This window comes from Platalea leucorodia (genome assembly GCF_965183815.1).
Source record: "Platalea leucorodia genome assembly, chromosome: 5".
Classification (NCBI taxonomy): domain Eukaryota; kingdom Metazoa; phylum Chordata; class Aves; order Pelecaniformes; family Threskiornithidae; genus Platalea; species Platalea leucorodia.
The window spans coordinates 42,445,128-42,470,053 of NC_138827.1; the positions used below are offsets into that span (position 1 = coordinate 42,445,128).

The following is a 24,926-nucleotide window of genomic DNA, read 5'->3' on the forward strand; positions in this document are numbered from 1 at the left end:
ATCTAAGCAGTTTTTTCAGTGTCTTTTAATAATGTAAAGAGATTGTAAAACTCTACATTTTCTTCTTGGTTTGGTGTTTTTTGGTGTTTTTTTTAGAGAGCGCTTGAGCCTCCTGACGTGCATCATGAGAGACTTCTTCCTGTGTCTATACTAGGATTCATTGTAAATCTTATAGGAATATTTGTTTTCCAACATGGAGGTCATGGGCATTCACATGGCTCTGGTAGGATGTCTATAATTTTCAGTACTGTTTCCTTTCTTGACACCCTGTGTTCCAGGACCTTATAATCCTCCAATGAGAACCCCAGGATTAAATTCTAATGTCTTTTTAGTGGCAATCCTAGCCAAATGTATATGTCAATATGCAATATTGACTTTTATGTTTTATCACTAGCCCTAGTATGTCACTACTGTACTTCTCATGTTAATATCCATTAACTGGAAGGCCTAGAACTCCAGAATCGGCTTTCTGGAACATGCACTCTTCTGCACCTTACTGGAAGAGATTTGCAGAGTATCTTTTGAACAAAATTAAACTGGAGTTAAGCGAGGTCTTGGCTGGAAAATTTACACAACAGTGTCTGAACCAGATTTTAAGTATGGGATGATTCAGCTTCAGGTGCTTCTCAACTTAGTGTCTTTTGAATTTAAATGCAGAATTTATTTGCCTAAGTATATATGGTAACATTTTCGTGGTTTTTTGTTTGTTTGTTTGTTTGTTTGCAATGTCAATTGGTATCTCTTTCAGCTTAACATATAAACTGATATAGACTGGTGGAAGAAAATAGTCTTTGGTCTTCAAGCAGCAATTCAAGCTTGAATTTTTAATGTGTGAATGATAGCCAATTTCTGGTTTCTTAAAACAGCTTTTTTAATGTGCTTTTATCTAATTATGTGTGCATTTTTCAATTTGTGCTAAAAGTGTAGCACAATTTGTCTCAGAAGTGGGAATGTATAAAAGCGCTTGACTTCTTAAACCAGGTATATATTTTATATGGCTGCACAGCACAGATTTAGATGACAAACAGCTTGTGTTAATTTTCTTAACTTATTTAAAGCCATACCTTAAGATGACCTAAAAGATGAATAGGTTTTGAGTAGCTTAGAAATAAATGTAAGCATACTTTTGTTCAACACTTAAATTTACACTCTGATGGTGATACTTGTTTATAGGGCATGAACACAGCCATTCTCTATTTAATGGTGGTCTCAGCCATGGACACAGTCATGGAGGTCATGGTCACAGCCATGAACATAAACATGGCCATGGACACACTCATGATCATGGCCATAGCCATGGACACTCTCATGGTCAGGATTATTGTCACAGTAAGTACTTAGTTAATGTCATAGACCATCTTAACTCAATTTAAACTTGCTATTAATGATTGAGGGGGGGGAAAAAAGAGAGGGTGCTGGCAGCTTGTTGCGAGCATACATGGAAGTAGTTTCACTAAATGTGTGGCATGCTATGCCACTGCCATGTTTTGTGAATCATTTTGGTAAATGCTGTTTCACTTCCATTAAGTTCAGTGGTAGTTTTTTAAAGGTTTTGCTTTACCTACATTTTTTGAATGTTCACCATAACGTTATGTGTTGGCAAAAGATAAAACAGATGTATGCTATAGCAATATAATAAAATCAGTTATCAAGTGCTCTGTTTCAATTTTTCATTAAAATCAGTAAACAAAGTTAAGCTGTTTTTGCTAGTGTTCTCCATTTGAATAATTTTACACCTCAAGATATTAGGTAAGATGAAGAAGCAACTTTACTTTGGCTACTTAGGGATTGATATGTCGTACTTGGTTTGTGATCTCAAATACAAGATTTTCCCCATCTTGTGTAGTTGTAATCTGTTTTAAAGCTGGTTATGAAAAAGGTACTTAGTATCTGAGCTATGCATAAATCTTTTCTATAAAGGCAACCAATCTGTGAAGAGGTGTCCATGCAAAATATCATTAGTAGCCTTCACTATGGGAGAAGAGACAGTGTGGTTACTACCTATTTGAAAAAACGCAAATGGAAGCCTTATAGTAATGCAGCGTTGTCAATCTTCCCTGCCTAAGTTATGAACTAGAATCTGATGTGACTGAAAATGTGCACATTCGGAGCGGGGAATAGTGTGGTAACTTGCAGACAGGAGGTGACAAAGAGTATAAAAATATTTACTTGTCCCTTCCTTGCTATTTTTAGTAGAAAATTGGTGCTTGCTCTCCAAGTGCTGTCCTGGAGTTTGGTTGGAAAGCAGGAGCTCCCCCCTCCTGCCTCTTCCTTGCTCTTCCCATGCCCCCCACCCCACTGGAATAGCAAATGTAGCTATCTGTTTTGCGCAATTTGGTATTCAAATTAGCTTTTGCATAAATTATTATATTTCTTCACTAGAAGTCATTTGCTATCCTTTAACAAGTATTTCTTAAAGTATCTTTCTGACGTTCCACAGAGGCATTAATCTGCTTGGATGAGAGGAGTTTTTGACTTAGTTCTACCTTCTCCAAGTCTTATCCTTGTTGTTTTACATTAGGTATAAATGCTTGCTTAAGTGAAATATTTCTGGTTAGCGAATTTATTTGACCTTACACTTCTTGCTTGCGTGTATGGCTTGTTTTCTTGAGGGGGCCTTATTTTGCTGAATACTAGAAAGGTCTTAGTTCTCAGTTTGTTTTCATTAAAAAACAAATGTTGATCTTTATACATATATAAAATCTATTGTGTAAAGTGGTATTTTCTTTTAAAAAATGTGTTTTAAGACTTTTAAATTAATTGCTGTGTTAAAGAACAATAGCTAGAGTAAAAGCTAGTCATTGTGAGCAGCTTATCTGTTCAAGAAATTTCAGAAAGGAAGACCATAACAGAATATACCACTAGAGAGAGCCTTTGTACAGGTTAATATGCCAATAATTGTCTTCACAGATGACCATTCTCTTGAAGGGATGGCTGGATCCAGCAAACAGATTTTACAAGGTATGATGAGAATAAATATAGTGGTTTAATAGTTTTATCGTGGTCTGCCTGCCTCTGACTGTTTGTCACACATCTGTTTTAGAGGGTGCCTCTGGGTAAATGCTACATTTTTTTTAGAGGAGTTATTTTATGAAGTCCTCTTCCACCTGTAAACAGAGCAGTGCCATACCTTGTGCATGGCTAGGCGTTGAGACATTCACTGAAGTCTAAATGTAGTGTAGTGTCAACACAGATTAAAAGGGAGATCGCAAAAGGTGGGATTCAGCTTCTGTTACTGATGCTGAAAAATCAAATAATAAAAATCTAGGAAAGAGTGGTTAAAAGCAGAAACCTAAGGAGCCTAATTGCAATGTATGCTCTGGAAAGCGAAAAACTATTATTAAGAAAGAATGTATTTAAAAAATGCAGATTGATATAATTGTTAAAGGGTACCTGAGCTTAAAACTTGTATTTCATCAAGCTATTACAGTTGGTTTAGACAAGATGGTAATTCACTCTAAATTGCTTGAAGGAGTGTTGGAGTCCATGATCTCTTGAGCATTAGTGTAAGTAAATTACTGATAATTTAGATGTCAGTTTTGAGCTTTGGTAATTTTTTTTTGAAGTGGTCAAAAGTTAGAGGGAGAAAATTATGTAATGTAAAAGGTAGTAATTATTTGGCATACCCAAATGTACACACTGTTTTCTCTTATTGGGTGATTTTCTGGGTTGTTTGTAGTCCTTGAAAAGGAACATTTTCAACCTCTTTCAGAAATTATAGTATATCATATTATGTATATGTATATTCAGTGCTTCATTAGGAGATATTTGAAAGTCAGTCTTTTCACAAAAGGCACATTTTAATTGAGGCATATTAAAAGGACTCAATTTTATATAACTTTATTTTAATTTTTCAATACTGTGGTGGGTTGGCTCTGGCCAGCAACTAAGCACCCAGGAGCTGCTCACTCACTCCTGCAGTGGGACAGGGAAGAGAATTAGAAGAGTCAAAGTGAGAACTACTCTTGGATTGAGATAAAGAGATTTAGTAAGTGAAGGAAAAAAAAAAAAAAAGAAAACAAAAACCCAAAAAACCAAGTGATGCAAAGACAATGGCTCACCGACTCCCACCAGCAGATCAATGTCCAGGAAGCCTCTGAGCAACAGCTAGTTTGGAAAGACAGCGCCCCAGTTTTATTGCCGAGCGTAATGTTATGTGGTATGGAATATCCCTCTGGTCAGTTTGGGCCAGCTGTCCTGGCTGTGTCCCCTCCCAGCATCTTGCCCACCCCAGCCTACTTGCTGTGGGGGCAGAGTGAGAAACAGGCGGCCTTGATGCTGCGCAAGCGCTGTTTGGCAATAGCTGAAACACTGGTGTGTGATCAACACGGCTTTAGTCGCAAATCTAAAATGCAGCATCATGCAGGCTGCTATTGAGAAAACCAAACTCCATCCCAGCCAGACCCAGTACAAACGTAAACTTGGAAAAATCACTAAAAAGCTGTTTTATAGTTGTGCATTGTTTTTAGTGAGAAGAGATTATCTGAGTCTGGAGAACTGTATTCAAAAAACTGTTTCTGAATGACTGTTCCTGTCATTGCCAGCAGAGAGCTCCAAAGGCTAAATTTTAGCTAGCTGCCAAGTGCTTGTTTCTCTGTCTTTTAAGGTAGCATGTTATTCTTCAAAATAAGAGTGAAGTTGTTTATGTCTGCAGTGTTGTTTAATTCTCAAAATCATTTGTCTTGGATGTCTTTGCCAAATAACTTCTGCAAGATATTGTCAATGAAACATTAGCATCTTTCAGAGCTTTACAGAGCTGTTTCTGTTAACAGTCTTTCCATCTTATACAGTACTTATCATTGTCTATAGGCATCAGGGAACATGAGTTTCTTTACTGTAATATGGGTGGGTATTGAATGAAAACTACATCTGTTAATCACTGCTGAAGTTGATAGGGATGCCGTGAAATACACCTGACTGCTAAGTGCAGAAAATAATGTAAATTCTTCAAATGCTCTATGTTCTACAAATATGTTGAAATCCTGTGACCAATTTCTGTGTTTGACCAAAAATTGACCACAAATTTAACAAGTATAAATCATGTTATCTAATTCTTGCAACTCTTCTCCATAAACTCTTTGAAATACTCCATTAGCTTTAAGAATACCAAATTGTAATGATATTAATTAATCTCTTACAGGTGTATTTCTACACATTGTTGCAGACACGCTTGGAAGTATTGGTGTAATCATATCTGCTATATTGATGCAGAACTATGGTCTAATGATAGCAGATCCTATTTGTTCAATGCTGATAGCACTACTTATAGGTGTAAGGTAAGCGTTGCCATCACTGATATTTGGTAGTATTTTTGATGCTAGTTACAGCACAAGTTACAGCTCAGAAGAAAAGGTTTGTCTGTTATGCTAATGACTTATGACGTTCGCTTTTCTTCCAAGAGTGATATCTTTCCTCTGTTCTGTACAGCTGTTCTGGTGTGCTCTTACATGAGCTATCTTTCTTTTCCTTTTCTACAGCTACAGCTTTTGCTCTTAAGTCTGCATATTTTACCCCGTTTGCATAATACTACAAAATGTCTTTCAGGTTCAAACTGTAGAAAGCTTCCTTTCTGTCTTTAGTACATGCTTATATAAACCGATGTAGTCCAGTAAATGGAGCAGAATGGCTTCAGGGCAGCAGAGTTGAGCCTGCTGGCACAGGATGTGTCCTTGTCCTTGACAAATCAAGGCCGGTAATTTTTTTTTTTTTTTTTTTTTCCCCCAGCGAGAATGGTCTTTTCCTTTGTATTTGTATTCTGAGACATCCTTATTCCTTTTAAGATCTGATGGAAATGCTTCAAGTAGTTCTGGGCTTTCCTGGTTGTTGCTTACCAAGATCACTGTAAATGTGAAGCTATTTGGATTAGATTGGACAGGCAAACATTTCATTCAGATGCTGTTATTGAGGCTTTTCGGACAGCAGTTTCAATGGTGGCACAGGGCACAGTGCCACAACTCCAGTTACGACCTAATAAGTGAACACTTTTGTCTCTTCAGCAGTGGTGAATGTCATCTGATTAACTGCAGCTACTTACACTTATACTATATATGGCATGTTTATACCATATGCATGGCAGCATTCACAGAATTATTGATGTGAATCTCCCTATTTATCAGAGTAGGGCCCCATGCGTCAGGCACTAAATGCCCACAGAAATCTGTGTGCTAGAGATCACTATTAAATTACCACTTTAATATAAACTTAATATCTTGACTTAAACCTCCTGTAACTTCGTAAAGGACAAATTATTGCAAACTAATTCTGTTACTGAAATCTCAAAAAATGGGAAAGAAAATGTGCAGGTTACCAAGGGTGAAGAAGCTACTGCTGAGGTAATAGCTGAGTAAAACACAGGTTTCCATACACTTTGTATTTTAAGGGTCTAGCTTTGTGTACAGCAAAGCACATGTGGATTGCTGATCAGAAAATACCACGTGAATGAGAATTTTTTTTCTTCCATTTGCACAGAGCTTGGAAGAAGTCTACCTTCCGTAACAGAGGTTTCATAATAAAGCTGTTGATAGGTCTTCTAGCACAGTTAGGAGGAATATCTGAGGTCTGTGTTCTATGCTGAAAATGCTGGAGAAGTTCACTGTTTGGTGTGTCTTTTGACCTGATACCAGACCTCAGCCTGTAACATTATTTTGTTGGTCCATGACACTATAAATGATCTCTAGACTCATTATGCTAACTGAGTGCAGTGAGCTGCATCATAGTCAGTAGAAGCAAGCCTGCATTTCTTGCAGACTGACACATCCTGGCACAGCAGTGGAGCAAACACTAATTGCAGGGGATTTTTAATTTTTTTTTTTTTTTTTTTTTAAGCAGTCCGGCAGACTTAACTACTGATGGCTTTGCTTGCAATGTACTTAAATGAGATCATAAACAAGATGACTGGCAGTTTCAGATGGATATTCTTTGAGGGCTCGAGTCCCCTTTTGTGTCGTTTGACTTTAGTAATCTTCACTTACACTTCTGGACATAAAACCATTTTTTATTCTGCCTTATTCTTCACTATGCTGTGTGTGTGAAGTGCTCGTCTAGAATTAATGCAAAAGGTTTTTCAGATTTTCCCATAAAGGGCTCTTTTGTAACAGTAATATGAGGGCCCAACTGATGATTGCTAGCATATATAATAGTTTTGTCCTTAATCTTTTCAAGTCACCTAAATCTAATGTAGAGAAAAGATTATACTGAAATTTTGTGGAATTTAAAATTTGAGGGGGAAAACATTGTTTGCAAAAAGACTTTAAACCGATAGTGACAAGAGCTGTCTAGTTTTTTTAACTTGTCTGTTTGCTGATAGGGTGCGTGTGGGTTTGAGGTGGGGAGGAGGGGGATGTTCAATAGCTAGTACAGGGATTCCTGGCCACTTACGTGGGCCTATTTGCAACCTTGATAAATAACTTCTCTGGGGGATTTGGCTTTAGATTAAATAATTGTCTCCTGTTTCAGGTGAGTATTTGTCAATTTGACTTGTGCAGAGTAACCCACTTGTGTCCCTTTACTACTTAAACCAACTTTGATAAGGTGGAGTGGTATAAGAGTACACGTGTGCCCCAACGAGTGGACCCATGCATGTGCGTGTAAAAATCAGGATCTGTTCTTTGTGGCTGTGATAAAGCAAGCATAGTTTTGAGCCAATGATGCAAAAGCCAGTCTGATAAAGTTGTCCAAAAGTTTTAATGCTGTCTGTGGACTTTCCCCTAGTTGGGACCGTAAAGCTTTGCTTCTTTCAGATAGGGTTGTGTAAAAACCCCAGGGTGCTGTCTCTTCTTACAAGAGTACTTTAGCTGATTGGTTTAAATCTAAATAGCAGTGTAGTTTATTGCTGATTTTCCAAAGCTCTTTTGCATGACTCCACATTTTAAGTATATGAAATTGTCCATTTCCATTTTAATTAGCTGCATAGACCTCTGGTTCTACATTAAATGTATTAGTAACTGATGAACTAGAGCAGGCAACATTCTCCTTACTCTCCTTAATGTTAACCAACAGCTCTTAGTGAAAGCAAAACCTTGAGCGTGGATCTTCTTCTATATCTTTGAGTACTCTGAAGCTTTAAAATAAAGCAGTTGAAATGTCAAAATCTGTAGGGAAATGCTTTTGCTCTTGGCTGTCAACTTGTTTGGGAGGGAGACTTCTTTCCTAGGAGAATGTCTCTTTATGCGTGTATATCTTTGAGCTCTTGTTGTGCTGGCCTTCTGTCACTTGTTCTCAAATGCCAAATCACTGTACTGGATTAAGACTTGCCTATAGTACAGGTGCTTTTCTATCATCAGGAAGGTATCTTAGGAAACAGTTGCGAATATCGCAGATGGCTACATGAGTGCAAATCTAAAGTCATGGTGGGAGAGTGGTCCAGACTTGAATATTTTCTCTTAATTTTTAGATAATGAGGATACACTATTCTGAATGTTAAAGTCTAGAAACCCCGCTGGTTGTATATGAAAATAAAGTATACATTGAGCAAATTATTTTCATAAAGTTGGAAATTCCCAATAAAATACAAACTGGTAAATGAATTTTCACTCATGTTGGTTGGTGGCTTTCTCCTCTAAGGGAAGGATCCTCAGACCAGTCTAGATTACAGTATCGCTTTGGATGTGTGTTTAGTCTAAGTAGTTAGTGGGCTTTCCAGCTGGAACGAGCTTGCATAGAGATGAATTAAGACAGAATTGTAGATGTAAATTTGAGTCAGGAGTCTTCTATAGGAGAAACACCATTCTTGTAAACAGGATAATAAAGCACTTTGAAAGAAGTCTTTGGATTCCTAACTTTAAAGTAGCTTTCTTAATCAGCTGAACAATCTGGGACGCTATCACTATTGGGATTTGGGAAAGATTATGATGGGTATTATTGGAAGTATGTATTCAGAAACACGTTTGAATTATTTTCAACAAAATCAGGTTTATTTTCTGGTGCTGAGCTTTAGGTACATGTATTTAAAAGAGGAATTCTTGTGGTAATAGGTGCAGGAGGACCAAAGACAATGGTGTGACAGTAGTCAGGTATGTGGGTTTGAGACTAGTGAGAATCCATTCCATCTTTTCAACAAATCACATTTGCATGTTTTTTGGCCTGATGAGCGACTGTTATAGGAAGATCTAAGTAATGCATTAATGTGACGCCATCATATAACCAACTCGCAGCTTTTCTATCCTGTAAAGATGCTATGATGCAAGTAGCACAAAGTAATGTAGAAAAGTAATTAGATTAAAATGAAAGAATAACAGATGTTGACTTTGGTATCCATTACTGGATGTGGGATAGTATTTGTGAAATCGCATGGTATTTTGCTCTTACTTTCTTGAAATAAGCAAATGAGTATAGTGGACTAACAAAACTATCACCAAGACCTTTCAGGTTCTCAAATCTAGCTGCCTCTTTAGCTAAGTATGTATTGAAATTTTCTTGAAATTGAAAATAATTATCTCACTGAATTTTTTTATCAAATTTTGCAAAAATAAGTATTTTGCAGTTCAGTTTCATAATTTTCCTGAACCTGATGATTAAGCATAGTTTAATTTAAAAATATATACCAGTAAATCTGCATTAGTATGTTACATTTTGCATGTCCAAGTAACTATTTAATCAAAATGTGGATATCATAGTGCACTTACTTTTTTTTTTTTTTTTAATATACTTTAAGGTCATTAAGTAGCTGTTGCAATTTATTTATGCCATTGCAGTAAACCGTGTTTTTGTTGAAAGTATGATGATACTGTGTCATGAGATTTTAAATACAAAACGCATACATTTTAGGAATGTGTATAGAACATTTTGTGTAGTCCAAATGTATCAGGCAAAGGTGTAAGCTGGATAGAGTTCATTTTAAATTACTTAAACTGTAAAAGTAATGTTTTTGATTCATGTACAGTTAATGTTTGAGATAAAAAGCTGAAATAAGATGCCTTTAGAGGTTCATGAGTCTCTTTGAGGAACATTTTAATAGCTTGCATTTTAGCAAGGAAATTTTCAAGAAAATGTTACATGAAAACTGAAACACAAACTAAAATTAAGAAATTACTGAGTAAAAGGTGAATTTAGTGTTTAATACTTGGTACGTTTTTAGTTGTTGGGGGTTTAATGAAGTTTATTTTTTGCCCTTTTTTTTTTTTTTTTTTTTCTTAATAAAATGTGCATATACCACTTAACCAGGTAGTTATTTGGCTTCAATCATGTATCCTCCAAGTTACTGCTTAATGGTCTGGGTTTAACTTAGAGTGTGCAGGGCATGGGTAGGATAGGTTTGATCCAGGGCTCTTTTTACAGAAAGAATCTGTATTCTTTCTGGGTTACTTACCTGTCCAAAGAAGGAATAAAGGCAGAACACAAATCTGTATTCCCTTCCGTGGAGCTATGTCTAATAAGCCAGTAGAATTATCAAAGCAGTTGCATGCAAGTGCAGAGGGGAATCATTGCTCTTAATCCAAGATTGCTTGCGTCTAGATGAAGTAACTGTTCGTTCATTTTACATTGAGTGTTTGCTTGCTTCAGCGTTGGGCAGCTCTCTCTGATTTACTTGAGTCTTGCCTGCTCCTATTAGTGAGTCTTCTCTGTTCAGTTTTCTGAAATGATGGCAACACTTGCCAAAAGAAATCACAAAAATATCTGTATAGGATGACTAAAGAACTTATCATTGCAATATAAAGCTGTACAGCCTCTAATTTGTAACCTATTTTGTCTTGTGCAGATGCATGAAGGGTTCAGCAATGCCTCTTCAGAGAAGTCAAGCAGTGCTTTTAATTCAAATGGTTGACCCTTCCTGTAGACAACATCTCTAATTAGTGCAAATGGTCAACTACTGACACGATTGCTCTGTGTTGCTCCCGTGATCCTTCACTAAGGCTGCTTTAAGGTGACATATTCTCCGTCTAACTCCTCGTGTGAGTTAGCACAGAACATTCTGGCTGCGCAGTGAAAATCCGGTGTGGGGTTCTTCTGAGGTTGTTCTCGCTGACAAACAAATACACTTCTAAGCTTAGCGGAAGCAGAAATCGGGTAGCTCTTACTAGAATATAGAGAGAGGTAGAGATCAGTCACTTCCCTTTAGCAGACTACGACTCTACATCCCAGTAAAAGCCTGTCTTCAGTAGGATTATATAGAAATACTGTTAATACCTGTTACATCTCATGCTTTAAATTTTTATCTTTTTGGAGGAAGAAGAATAGCCCACATATTACCGCTCCGATATAGAGAGGCAAAGGCATGAAGTCAGATACTTTCCACTTTGCAAATTTCATGATGTAGAAGGTTGTGTTTTCTCCATTTATGTACTTATCTGTTGAGTCTTGACAGGCAGAGGGCTTGGTAGTTTGTGGTTTCTCAATTGGAGGGCTATATCCTGCAATCTTTTAAAATCGCTGCATCATAAATCTATGGCCCATTCTGAAGGGTGAAGCTGGTGTGGGTGGGGGGTTGTAGCTCTTGAGCGTTCCTGGATGCTACCACTAATATCTGATGAATCTTTCTTTGATTACTTTCTGTACTATCTCGTGCAAGTGTCCATTTAATTATAAAGCATAAATAGGACATGTTTAAAATAGATGAGTCTGTTTTACTAGCATTTTGGTTGAAGTCCCTTTTTAAAAAAAGGCTTGGCTATTTCATAGTTGTTCAGGTTGATGCTCTTCAAGTTTTTTTTCCAAGGTGTTTTCCTCATAACTTAATGCGCCTGAATCAATAAACAATTTCTCAAGTCTCTGAACTGCTTTTAATATTTAAAAGTAAATGTTCATTTATTTTTTAGCCTTAGGATTCTAAGCTTTATTCTGAAATGTTGAAGCAATTTTAGTATTTCGATCAGCTATGTGAAATTAGTCATCAAGCAAAAGCCACAACTCCAGTATAAAGCAAGAAGTTTGTCCGAAACCACTATTAGAGCCACATGTTTCTAGAAAGGCACCGTAGACTAAATATGATACTAGATTGGATAGAGCACGCAGACTACATATTAAGTGGTCAAAGAAATGAGGCAATTTACTTCAGTCATTTAGTGAGGTCGTTTCCATGGGTTACATCATTTTTACATAAGGTCTAGAGATGCCTGAACATGATAAAATATGAAAGAGCTTTGGGGGAGGAGATGCCTGTAACGTTAGGGGTATATGCCTATAAAGTTTGGGGCATAACAGTATTAAAAAAATCACTTTTTTAAATGAAGTGCTGCATTCACTAAGATTCAGAAGGAATGTTCTATAGCAAAACTCCCCCAAACTAGCATGCTTGTCGTTGGTGGTGTTTTGAGCCATCATTGCTGAATGGCATGCGCTACCTTTATTTACAAGGTAAAGCTACTTGCCAGCCTTGCTTGAGAATCAAAGTACTACATTATTATGAGAACAGACAATTTAAAATCGGAAAAGTAAATGGTAAACCTGTGATCCTTGTCATGGGCAAAGCCTGCAGTCTGATTAAAATTGCCATTGCCTTATAGAAAAATTTTATTAAAGTTCTGAAAGAGGCTGACAATCTTGGCACTGCAGATGTAGATGGTGGCTGGAAAAAAAAAAGGTTTTGAAATCTGGCTGTAGATTTTCAGCTATGGTATTTGAAGAACCATAGCTGGTCTTGAGTTTTAGAAGTGTTTGTTTACCTTCCACACAAGTATCCTCTATTTTCTATAGCGCTGAGAGCACTAAACGAATTTCCTGCTGTGCTCTGACTACAACAACTCTGTAAAGGGTTCTTTACCCCGCAGTTGTTTTCAGCCTTGCTGTCCAAGGTCATGACAATGCCCGTCTTGCTAGCTATGCCTGCAAAAACAGTGGCATAAACAGGATGGGACTGGAATGGGTATGAGTATTATCTGAACGTGATGCAAGCTGATGAAGAGTCCGATGCTTTCACTCTTCGTTGTTAATCAAGCCATGTGTAGTAGTGGCAGGCTGGGTTTATCAGATTCATGTCAATAGCTTTTATCTGTTTGAACACCTTTCACTTCCTTTGTAACAGCGTCTGTGAAAGCATGATGTGCTGCGAACTCATTTTGCACACATTAGCTGCTTTTGCTATTACGACTTTTGTAGAGGATATGTTTATGTCGCGAGTCTTGCTGTGGGTTAGCACCTCTTTCAAATTCCATTGTCTTGTAAAAGGGCGTGATATTTTACATTCAAGGCTTTTGGTAATCGGAGGCAATTGGAAAATTACGTCTGTTTTAGCAGCAAAGCTTACAGACTGCTTATGCACGAAAAAACTCTCCACTTGGTGAGAACTCAGCATTATTTATTTTCCTTAATAATCTTTTTGTAAATAAAAAAAAAGGGGGGAAGTACCAGTGCAATAGTTGCTGCAGAGACAACCACGTGTATTTTGCACTGATGACTAATCAAAAAAAAAGGAAAGTTTTGTCAAATTCTGTAACCACATTTTCAGTCTGCTTGGTATCGTCATCTTTCCTGGTGTTTTCTTCAGTCACGTGAGATGGAACTAATATTTCTAGTGCGTCCTGGTGATTAAGTAGTACTGGTTTTTAGTTAGTGTTTGAGAAAAGAGCATAGTGTGTGGAGTTTTTGGTTTTTAATTAAAGGTTTTGTACTTCAGTAGTATGCATGAAACAGTGGAAAACCTGAGACATCAGAAAACTGGATTCTATAGTTTGACATGTTAAGTTTGGCTTACAGTAAAAGACTGCCTTGTAAGATGGTGTCCTTTTGGATGCAGAAATGCGTGCATGGGCTTCTGTGCTCTAACAGCATTTATGAGGACATATACCATCACTGCAGCTGTCTTTCAGCCTTTTCAGCTTTGCAAAAGATAAATTTGTAGCTGAACACTGTGTCTAAGTGGGAGGAGGGAGGTGTGACCTGGGATATGCTTCAACTTTCACCTGCGGTATCAAGCCACATGCTGATTTACTTCTATTCTTTTGGACTTTTAAGATGTTGCTGTTTCAGTTAAACACCATGGCTTTAGCTTTTTTGTGAAGTCTGGATAAAAGCATAACTTGTGCAGCATTATTGCCAAAAACTTGCCCAGGAGGTTTCTCTCTTAAAGCTTTAGTGTGGAGCCGTTACAAATACATGAATACGCGAAATCTTGCCAGTGGGGAGACTACCTTTTAAGCTGTACTGCCTATACTAGGAGAGGAGTGTCTTTCCCCATTCACCTTTTTGTATATTAGTTGATTTTGAGCTAATGGTTCCAATACGTGCTGCTTAAAACTGCAACCCATTGCCTGGCAAGGAGAGACAGTCTTTGATGCTTGTACACGCCTTGCTGATTGCATAGACTTAACCTTGGAAGATCAGTTTCTTAGGCAGCAAGGTTTTCAGGATGAAGTAGATCTTAATTTTAAATGCATCTTCAGCTGAAAAGCTCTCTGAAGGGGTTTTAACTTCCTCTTTTCAATGTGCATCCTGTTCCAGAATGAATCAACCAGTTTCACTGACCAAATCCTTTTTTGGAATGGGTTAACATGCCCAGCCTGCTAGTCTTAAATTTCCGTAGGCTGTCTCTCCAAATCTGCCAATTCACTTCCATTCCATCATATAATGTACATCAGTTTTATCAAATAATGTAAATAAGTTGTGCAAATCAGACAATTTTTGATTAGATTTGTTTCTTTTTTTTTTTTTCACTGTTAGTGGTATGTTCCAATAAAAAGGCAAGCTCCTACAGTCTCCATTCCTTTAGCCCTTTCCTTGTGAAAAAATATGCAGCCTGTACGTGTGTGGTTTTTTGAAGCCTTTGGACGCATGTGTTAGAGTGGCCTTGTTAAATTTATGGGCATGGAGTCACTGTTTAAAAATCTTATATTCAGTTTGCATCCTGAACTCGTGTATTGGTCTTTCAAGGTTTTTATTAAGAAGCAAACCTGCATTTTAAATAGTGAGTTAAACTGAAATCAATTCAGCAATGGAGTATTTTGACAGCTCCAGCTTCCTTTGATGCAATGCTTGTGACACGGACATTATTTAGTGAAATGGGTCCGTTGATAAGAGAACCTTTTTCCCAAAACTTCTGTGATCCACTGTCTGTAGAATGTGACACTCCAATTAACCTTCCTTTAGACAGGTTGGCAGTTATTGCATTGCTAAATGTTTAATTGTCTTGGTGACAGGTCCGGTTTAGGCAACTCCTGCCTGCCCCTAATTGCTTCTTCCTATTTCTGAACTGATTCCTCGGAAGCAGTGCAGCTGTGTGAGGCCACGTGACGGAGTGCATCAGGCAGTGAATTTGGCTGGAATAACCACTGTGCCTGCAAGGAGACTTAATTTTAGGGTAGTTGTTTTTCCAGGGGTTCATTAGACGGGAGTCATGCACCCTCCAACTCCCTCCCACCCCTGGCTACCGATTAGCCAAGGAGCGAGCCGAGCAGTTGATCAGCCGGCACTGCTTCCACGTACAAATGGAACCATCTCTTTAAAAATGGAAAGGAAGGGTTAGGTCATGCTGTTCACCGTCTGCAAATATACAGCTGGTCTATGCAGTGCGTTCTACATCGCTTCATGAGATTATAAACAAAGCTTCTGCAGTTTCCTTTAAGAGACAGCCCAATTAATCTCTTACAAATGTTTTCTAGTTGCTTTTTATCCCATCACTCTATGTACTCCAGCTGTGATGCCAGTGCTGAACACTGAAATTCAGCTTACAATTTCTGAAATATATCATCGGTTTTGGTCTAGAGTGTTAGGTGACTTATATGCGCTTGAAATTAGATTGCTATTTAAGTTTCAGTATTGGGCTATAGATATTTGTCATCCTCTTGAAAATTTTAGGATATCCTACTGAGGCAGACATGATGCACTGCTCCTAAACAAAAAATCACCATACTGAATACTTAATAAGAGTATAAATTTTTAGTGGTAGCTTTGGGGTATGGGCTTACTGGTCTCCTGGTTTTATAAAAGAAAAAAAAAGGAAAGTAATAATAATAAAAAAGGGTATTAAGTGTCATCTTAGTTTGCTGATTAAACAAGACCATTTGGCCAGGAGGGAACCTCTGATTGCTTCCAAATGTTTAATCCTTGAGCTTGGATGAGACCCTACGCTTCGTTCATTTCAAGAATATGCTAAGTTGTCTGTTTCTGACAAAATAACTTTGTTATAGCTGGACTGGGCCATACTAATTTTGTTTTATGATCTCCCCATTATTATCTTAGTTCATAAGAAAAATATGCTTTAAGCCAAACACAAAAGCAAAAACCGTTTCAGTTGCATATTTTTATGGTTGGTTGTGAGTGTTTGCCATTGAAGTAGGTTTTGGTTTTGAACTATACTTATCAGCTGCTTTGTCATATAACTTTTAAGACACTGAGAGATTTCATCTCAAATCCCATGATTAAACTATTAATCTTTTGTGATTGTCCACCAGTTGTCTCTCTGGAAAATCTGGAGGAAAAGTAATCTTGCCTTTAGTAAGACACCATCGCAATTTTGTCAAGCCTTTTATTTTCTGTACCAGGTTTTCGTGGCAACTTTCTCAGCTTCTGGTGAAACAACTAAAGAAAAATTCTTCAAGAGCATTAAGGAATGTTATGTTGCTCTTTGTTCTGCATCTTTTGAAAATGTAATAGTAGCTAACTTCCTTTTTTTTTCTTTCCAGTATTGTTCCACTTTTAAAAGAATCCATTGGAATTTTGATGCAGCGAACTCCTCCTTCCCTGGAAAATGCCCTGCCTCAGTGCTACCAGAGGGTGAGCTCTTAGGCTGTTTTTGCTTCAGATCAAGCTGCTGACTGAATGAGCCCCAACTGTGTGTATGAAGATATTTTGTGATGTTTTTCCAGTAATTCCTGTGAAAGGTTCCTTAGATGGTACAAATGGAGGTACCAGTTTGATTCTTATCTTTCTGAAGTCCTAAATTGTATGTAGGTTCAACTCAGTTTGTGTTTTAAAATGTGCTGTGTTGGTTTAGAAAAATAGATCCTGAAGCTTTTCCTTTCAAAGTACTTTGTGCTGATACAAAGTGCATAATGTTTTTCAGTTTTGTTCTGGTTTTGTCTCCCTCAAAATCTAGTTCTTAGTAAAATGTGGTGGAGTAACATTGGAAGTGTATTAGAGTACGTAGATTACTCTGGATTTGACCTCTCCCGGTACTCCTGTTTAGCTGATCTGTTACTGTGTCACAACCTGAACATTTGAAGCGCCTTTGCAAAGTTAATACAGAGCACTTGCAGGAGTGCCATCTTTCCTTAGGAAGTTACAGGACTGTAATTGTCACGGGGAGGGTTTGCGAAAATTGGACAGAGGAAAAAGAAGGGTTTTGACAGGACAAACCTAAGCCCTCACAAAATATTTACATAAATATTAATGTATTTCTGTTAATAGTTAGAATCTCTCACAAATTGTTTTATGGGAAAATGCCTGCATTGGTAAAAATTGCTGTTTTAATTGAATGCCCTCACAGATTTAATAACTGTGACTTTTCCTTCTTGGACACTGCTGTTTTCAGAAATGGTTTCAGTAAAATATATGTGGAATGTAAATGCAGCAAGATACAAAATATGACAGATATGTACAATCTGTATGTTTTCACCTTCCTTACAATTACTGAGATAGTAATAAGGAATTTAACTGAAATACCACAAATTGCACAGTGAACTAGAAGTAAAAGAATGCATCAGCTTTTATAATATTTTCTGTAAAAGAACATAGTACAGATAAACATTTTCTGAAATATATTTTTTAAAATTTGCTTGTATTTTTAGGTGCAGCAGTTGCAAGGAGTTTACAGTTTACATGATCCACATTTCTGGACCCTCTGTACTGATGTTTACATAGGGACTTTGAAATTATTAGTAGCTCCTGATGCTGATGGAAGGTGGATTCTAAGCCAGACTCACAATATTTTTACTCAGGTATGTCTCATGAGTGGAAATCACATCACAAAGTGTAAATTGCCTGTCACGTGATGTGACATTGTAATTCTTACCAAGAAAAATTAAACATCTCTGCGTTTGGTATCAGTGTGTTTTGAAAAGCTCTGCTCCAGCTGTATAGAACAATTTCAAAATACTCAGTAGTGTAGATGGAATTGCTGTACCTCTCTGCATTAGTTTTTGATGCCACTTAATGGGGATGACAGCTGTAGTTGTCTGAGGTGTACCAAATTAAGTTGAAACCCTATACTGACCGATGAGGAACCAAGAAAATAAATGAGGCTTCCCTCAAGACAGGGCTTCCGACCACAGATTGCACCTACTTAAGTTTTTCATTGTGCTGATGCTGTATTTGTCATTCTTTTCTATCCCGCTAAGAATGTATTTGTCATTCATTTCTATCCCTCTAAGAATCCCTGGTCTTTGCATATTTATTTGTCTTTCAGTAACATCCGTGCTATGGTGATCACTAGTTAAAATGTAACCATCAGTTGTCATGCTGTGTATGAACAGTGTGTTCCCCTTTATTTCCCTTCAGGTTATATTTTTTTTTATATAGATAGTGATAGCACTTGTAGCTGATACGAAATGCTGGAATTCTTGTGAGCAACGGAAGCTTTATTAGAAGTTCATAGTTCTTGCCCTAAAATTAAAATCTTAACAAATTTCAGAAAGATTTTTCTGTTGCTTCCGTGTACTTTTAACCATTAAACATGAAATTCAGTTTGGCTGCCTGTTCCAGTATAGCTCCTGGATATGAATGGTTTACAAGTAGAACCTAGAGTCTATTAAGATAAAATAGAAAATTCTTCTCCAGCAAGAGAACTTTGTGAAGAATAAAGCTGGAAACTTATTCTCTCTCTTACACCATCCAGAGCCAAACATCCTGGTTTTATTCTTGATGTTGGAGGACTGTATTTGAAAGAACTATTACGTTTTTCCATAATGTCCTTTCTCTGCTCTTGAGCAAGAGAGAAAGTTCTGTAGCTGATAAGGAGGCAAATGTTCCTGTTTATAACCAGTGTTTTAAGTAACAAAATATTGTCAGCTAAAGGGTAATGTTTTGGAGATATGTAAATTATTGACTTCTCTAAGTCAGACAGTGAAGAAAGGGGGCTTCTGGTCAGGTATGTTTGATACTGTAAATAAAAAATGCTTCTGTCAACAGTTTAATTAGTGCTTGCATAAATGTTCTTTTCAAAGCTGTCCACAGGGGGAAAGTCCTTGTGTGCTCACATGCACGTTCTTTCCCTTGTTCTAAATGTTCTATTGGTCTACTGCATTGGCAGCTTTTGTATGTGATGGCTTAGTGAATCGCTTGTGCATCTGATAAGCACCCCTCTTATTAACTGTTTTATAACATTTATTTAAAATGCCAGGCTGGATTTTTTGTTTGTTTGTTTTTTTATGGATCTTGCATACTCAGTTTCTGGACTCTCAGGAGAAACACCACTGAAGCCAACCCTACAATATGCTGCCTGGGTACATGGATTCTTTTGACCTCCTTAAATTTTAAGGAATTTTAAATTAATCAGTCATGGGGAACCCAATAAAAATAAGCACACATACTTGTTTTTATGTTAGAGACTTAGGGAAGGAGGATTTGTTGTTACAAATATTCAAAAATCAAACTTCATTTGTAAAGTGTGGTCCTTTTTGAGATGTTCCATCACATACAGCTCTAGCTTATTGAGTAGGTAGACATCAGTCTGCATGGCTTATTCTGCAGACTATGTAGTTTGAAACTAAGGGATATTTTTTGGGAAGGACTATGCAGAACATTTTATTACATTAAGACTAACTTTACATCTCAAGTCTCCAAAGGATTGCATTTTCTGAGTTATCAAGAGCCACGTGTCTAGGGAGGGAACTGGGAGAACAAGGTCTATCATTTTTCTTATCTGACCTATGGTAATAAGCAGAGGAACACTTGGAGCAAGTAGAGATTTTTCTCCTCGGTAATATTGGCCCTCATTAATCTCAGTATGATTGATAGTTGGTTTTGCCACTCAACTGAGCTAAAAGCAAGTTGATGGTAGTTGAAGGCAGTCTGATCTCTAGCAGTGTTCAGCCTCATACTTCAAGATCACGTTGCATAACCAGTGACCATCACAACATTGTTGCTGGCCTGCCACTGAGGTGAAAATGAATGACTAATTGATTTTTTTAATGCTGTTTTATACTGAATGATGATAAAACTCAGCAAGTCCATCTAAGCCTAGTTTAATAGGGTTTCTGAGGAGAGAAGTGCTTTCACACAATTCACATACCTTTACAAGAATTTATTTTAGTGTGTCATGATGTCATGTAAATTCACGGTCGCCATTGTTGTTTCTTGCTAAAATCTTAGTGTAGAACTGGTTCAAACAACAAATCCCATGTTATGCTTTTGTGCCTAGCTCCATTTTAAACTGACAGCTCTTCAAGCAGCTTACTTTTCAGGAAGTTAAACTTGTACAAAAGAAAGTAAGAATTGCTTTTGTGCAGCTGCGTGTGTGACAGTTACTTAGGATGAATCAGAAAAGGTAATGTAGCAAAGCTAATGTTAATATAGAATTACATACGTGCACTTGACTGTGTGAAGAGCTATGTATTCATACAGTGCTCTCAGAGTTTGTAGGTTTCCAAATTGCTAGTAGCTCAGTGAATGACGTGCTAAATGTGGAAGATGAATTACAGAAAAATAAGATACGGAGTTTTTTTGCTGGGTAACTTACTGATGTGGACTGCTGTTCAGGACAGTTAAATTGCTTTGGCTTTACAGTTTGTTTGGTTTTTTAACTCTCCTTCTCTTTTCCATAGGCAGGAGTAAGACAGCTTTACGTACAGATTGATGTCGCAGCCATGTAGTGAATTTCTGAAATTGTGCTGTTGGACCAAAGTTTTCTGTACTGTAATGGTATAACAACATACTTCTCAAGACAGAGCCTGCCTCCACCACTGTTCTGGAATTGACTGAGTAGATTTCTGCCCTTGGGCTATGGATGGAGTTCACTTTTAAGGAGTAAATATTGAATGAATGTTATGGACTTTGGGTCTTGTCTTTTTGTGGCCCCTAGACTTGTAAGTTTTTGAGGGTTTTTTACTTACTAAGATTGTGGTACTGGAAACCCTGTCATGTCTTCAGTAAAGCTGCTGAAACCACTGCTCATTCCCATGAAACCAGTGTTATCAACAATTGGAAACTTGTTTTGTAGATAATGTCACAGGCTGACATGCTTCAATATAATTGTAAGTTTGTACAATTGTTTGTACTTTGCAAACTTAATGAACCAAACCATATTGGGTTTTCAAAGTGCCTTCTATATCAGGAGAGGTGTTTGCCAGCATAAATACAGAGCATCAAAGGGTTTTATTACTTCTACAAATATCTTGTATGCAGTCTGATTATTTACTAGTGATGTATGTGGGGGGGTTGGGTACTTGCATAACTGTAGATGTTAGACTTCCCTTATACTTGCATCTTACCAAGCAGACAGAAAAATTCTAAATGTCAAAGGCAAAGCTGTTGTGAAAAGACTTGCTTCCAAAACAAGCTGGATATTTTGTTGCACATATCTAGTGGAAATTAATTTAGTCAAAATATTAGATTTAACTCCAAATCTTAGTCTCTTCACATTATATGATGCTACTCATGTTCATAGTCACTGAAATGACAGGCAGCTGAGGGAAGATGCTGGTGATGGAAGCAATGCTTGAAGGTTTTTATTTTCCGAATTATGTGGCGGGAAAAATTAAAATCCCTAAATTGTTTGTGAAAGCTTAAATCTCCTTGATTTTAATAGGTTGTAATATTTTTTTATTAAAGTGATTGGTGAGATAACTTTTGCCTTTCCAAATACTGAAAATAGTTGTTCCTGGTGGTTATACCTGAAATGGAAATAAGGACCATGGTTCACGCTGTTAAAGATTATGCTTTTTCCAAGTTGACAAGTCTGATATTTTTTACTATCTTACTGTAGCCTTGTGTGTTTTCATGGGGAAAAAAAAATTCTCAGTGCATTAAGTTGTTGTTTTCCAGAAACATTAGTCTGTCCTATTTTTCTAGCATTTATAATCATTTTACACTTTCAGATCTGGGCGTTGTTTTCAAAGACAATCTGCTATACTTGGTATTACAGATGATAATTCCACTATGCTGTAGTAGATAACTTAGTAATGGAAGATTTTATAAGAGGGCATTTTACAAACAGAAGATTGTGGAGTAAAAAACAAGACGGGCATTTTTCTGATAAACCATAGCCGCTACTGACTGGTATGGATTTTAAGTAGTATTGTGGTACCTGATACGTGGTAATACTGAAATCAAGGCCCTCTGAAGCTGACAATGTCTGTTTAGTAAGTGCTGGGCACTATGAAAGTACCGAAAAATCATTTGCAGAAATGGTTTGCTTGCCACTGATGTTGCTGAATTCATGATAAAGATGAAGAGTTTCTTGCATCCATTCTGTCGTTCCTATATAGCACCTGAATTTTGATCTCTTTTTATGTGAAAACACAATGGTTGCCAAATTGATAGGTGGTTCCTGAATTTTCCAGATGAGATACTGAAACATGAATGTTGATTTTGTACAAAGCTTGGGGTGTACTCTTGTGCTTGGAACCGAAAACTGGGTGTAAAAAATAGCAGTAAAAAGTCACATACATACTGCTTTTAAGCTTTACAGTCTCTTCCAGTCTTCAGATCCTTCTTTATCCCTATTGCTGGTTTCTGATCCTGTTGGCTTCTCCTGGGGACGCGGGTGCAGAGTGCCCTTTCAGCTGCCTGCACTGTTCCACACCTCTCTCTTCTGGCGCCCGTCAGGCTCCCGGCCCGTCTCGCCTTGCGGGTGCTCTGCCAGGCCTGGAGTTCCTGACCGCAGGAGGGGATCTCAGAGTTACACGGCGCAGGGTAGCGTGCAAGAATCTGTTGAGCAGGTTTGAGTATAGCAGTTTAAGATACTGTTTGCATATTAAAATAGGGTTGTGATTATAGGCCAGAGATCCCTCGTTGTTTTGTAGTATGTTGCATCTAGACTGCTTCTTGTTGGTTGACAGCATGATTTCTTGATTTTTTTTTTTAATAGTTAATATTACTACTATTTGAGGCTAGAGATCAACTGATACCACTTTAAAGGCAAGCATCAGCCAAATTCCTTGCAATTGTGTCGTGATGTGAGAGCAGGCTTTGGTTTATATCATTTTTATACCAGCATGTTTGGGACTGAGTGTTCCTGGACTTGCTGAAATACTGTAGTGCTGCCCAAGATGCTGGGCTTGGCCACTATTTTAGTTTTCTTAATGAAAAGACAACGGCTACAATTTGTTTCCAAGTGAGAACCTGCCTGAGTGGCAGTTGGGTTGGTTTGTTGTTGGGTTGGTGTTTTGGTGGTGGTGGTTTGTTTGCTCCCCCCCCCCCCTCCCCCCCCCCCGCAAGATGTGCATCTGCAAACTTTTTAAATATGGGAAATTGAGTGAAAAAGCCTATAAGCTGGTTATAATTACACAATATGGATTTTAATAATTTTTTTGACATCTTTTTGTTGCTGACGAGAACTTACCTGATCGTTGGAAGCGTATATAGAAGTCTGCATTTTCTAACCAACATAGCACTTTCTTCATTATTTTTAAGGACAACTTGATGCTTTTATAGTAAGAAATGTATCATTTGTTTGTTAAATATAATTGAGGATAGTGTAGGGAAGTCAGATTCAAAGTAGACTTTAAGCCTTTTTAGGCTTTCTGAAAAAGGATAAGCATCACAACATTCTACAAAAGACAGTAGCTGCCATGTCCAGTAGGTAACTGAAGTCACATCTAGTCTGTCAGTAAACAGAGTGACATCTGATTTATTTTTTTCACCTACTAAGGGGATACTTGGTGAGGTGTTAGGAGAGTACAAATCATGCAATTGAAAGTGCAGCTTTTCTTATCCTGAGTCAAAGCTCCATCATTTTGTGTTTTGCTAATTACCTAACACTTAGCTTATTATAGAACACTTTGCTTTTAACAGTTTATTGGAGATGCATCGCATCTTTTAAACAAAGATTTGTGTGAATGGCTAACATCCAGAAATGGATGAACGTCTGCAGATCATCTGCTAAAACTCAGCTTCCTGGTATCCAGTACTGAATTTTGAACCGAGTTTTCAAAATATGATTTTCTCATGTTTTCATGTAGCCGAAGCTTACTGTGGGGTTACAGGTCTGTCTTTGTGGTTTTGTTTTTTTTTTTTCTGTGACTGAAAACAGTAACTTAAAACCATATTGGCCCAAAGACCAAGCCTGCAAACTGCGTGATTTTTACAGGACCTACAGCAAAATAAGAAGATAAAACAAGTGCTACAGAGTGTCTGTATTACAATGCCCCAAAAGTTTACCATGGTAAATAACAGTGGAAGAAAACTACTCTTAAGAGTGTGCACAGCGAAGACTGGTCCTTTGTAGGCTAATCCTGTAAGTCTATACGTACGGATAGACTCGTTCCTTACATCAGTAGGGCCCCTACAGAGCCCTAGGTTACTTGTGTGACTTGCTAAACTAGGGCAAAAAGCGCTGGTCCAAATAAATGACTCTGCTTTTTATGTAATATTGCTTACTAACACAAAAGTTTAATTGCATCATTAGTAAGAGCTGCTGACACTATTTTTGCATAACAGTTGAAACTGCTGCTACTAATAAAATGGACCTTAGTGACTCTTAACATTCTTAATTTTTATTTTCTGAAGAAGAAAAGCCAGGTTTAAAGGTGAAGGAAAGAAAGGGTATCTCTCTTTAGCGGTTGTAAGTGAGCCTGTTTTGGGAACATAAAGATACAAGAGGGGAGAGAGCTGCTGCTGAACTGCAGTTTTCCACCCTTTGCACCCACTGTGCGATCAAATTGTGACGTTCATGGCTTTTCTCTCTCAGTGCAGCTTTTAGTTGCAGAAACCTTCACGCTTCTATAAAATGCAAATCCTAATCAATACTCATGTAACGAGATCTTTAAATACCAGTTCAGAGCAACAGCTTTAGTTACTGATTAAGCCCCGTCCTGTTTTCCCCAGCAGCCATCAGACTGCCACTTGCTATGATTCTTGATTATCCCACCCCTTTTAAGCATGTTTGGGAATGAGTATAC

General features: G+C 37.5%; 1 protein-coding gene across 5 annotated transcripts in view; it reads left to right on the plus strand.

Moving 5' to 3' along the window:
* The window catches only part of SLC30A7 (solute carrier family 30 member 7), a 34,137-nt gene extending 9,214 nt beyond the window's left edge, over positions 1-24,923 (plus strand). For 2 of the 5 annotated variants that reach the window (XM_082313466.1, XM_082313467.1), the window contains exons 5-11: positions 97-223; positions 1,174-1,329; positions 2,911-2,961; positions 5,141-5,276; positions 16,554-16,644; positions 17,658-17,807; positions 20,631-24,923. In XM_082313466.1, coding sequence (XP_082169592.1) covers positions 97-223; positions 1,174-1,329; positions 2,911-2,961; positions 5,141-5,276; positions 16,554-16,644; positions 17,658-17,807; positions 20,631-20,678 — 759 coding nt within the window. In that variant the 3' untranslated portion in view covers positions 20,679-24,923. Of the gene's footprint in view, positions 1-96; positions 224-1,173; positions 1,330-2,910; positions 2,962-5,140; positions 5,277-10,696; positions 11,252-16,553; positions 16,776-17,657; positions 17,808-20,630 lie in introns of those variants that run through there. The other 3 variants (XR_014228326.1, XR_014228327.1, XM_082313468.1) reach the window with 3 other exon arrangements.
* The last annotated feature ends 3 nt before the right edge of the window (positions 24,924-24,926 follow it).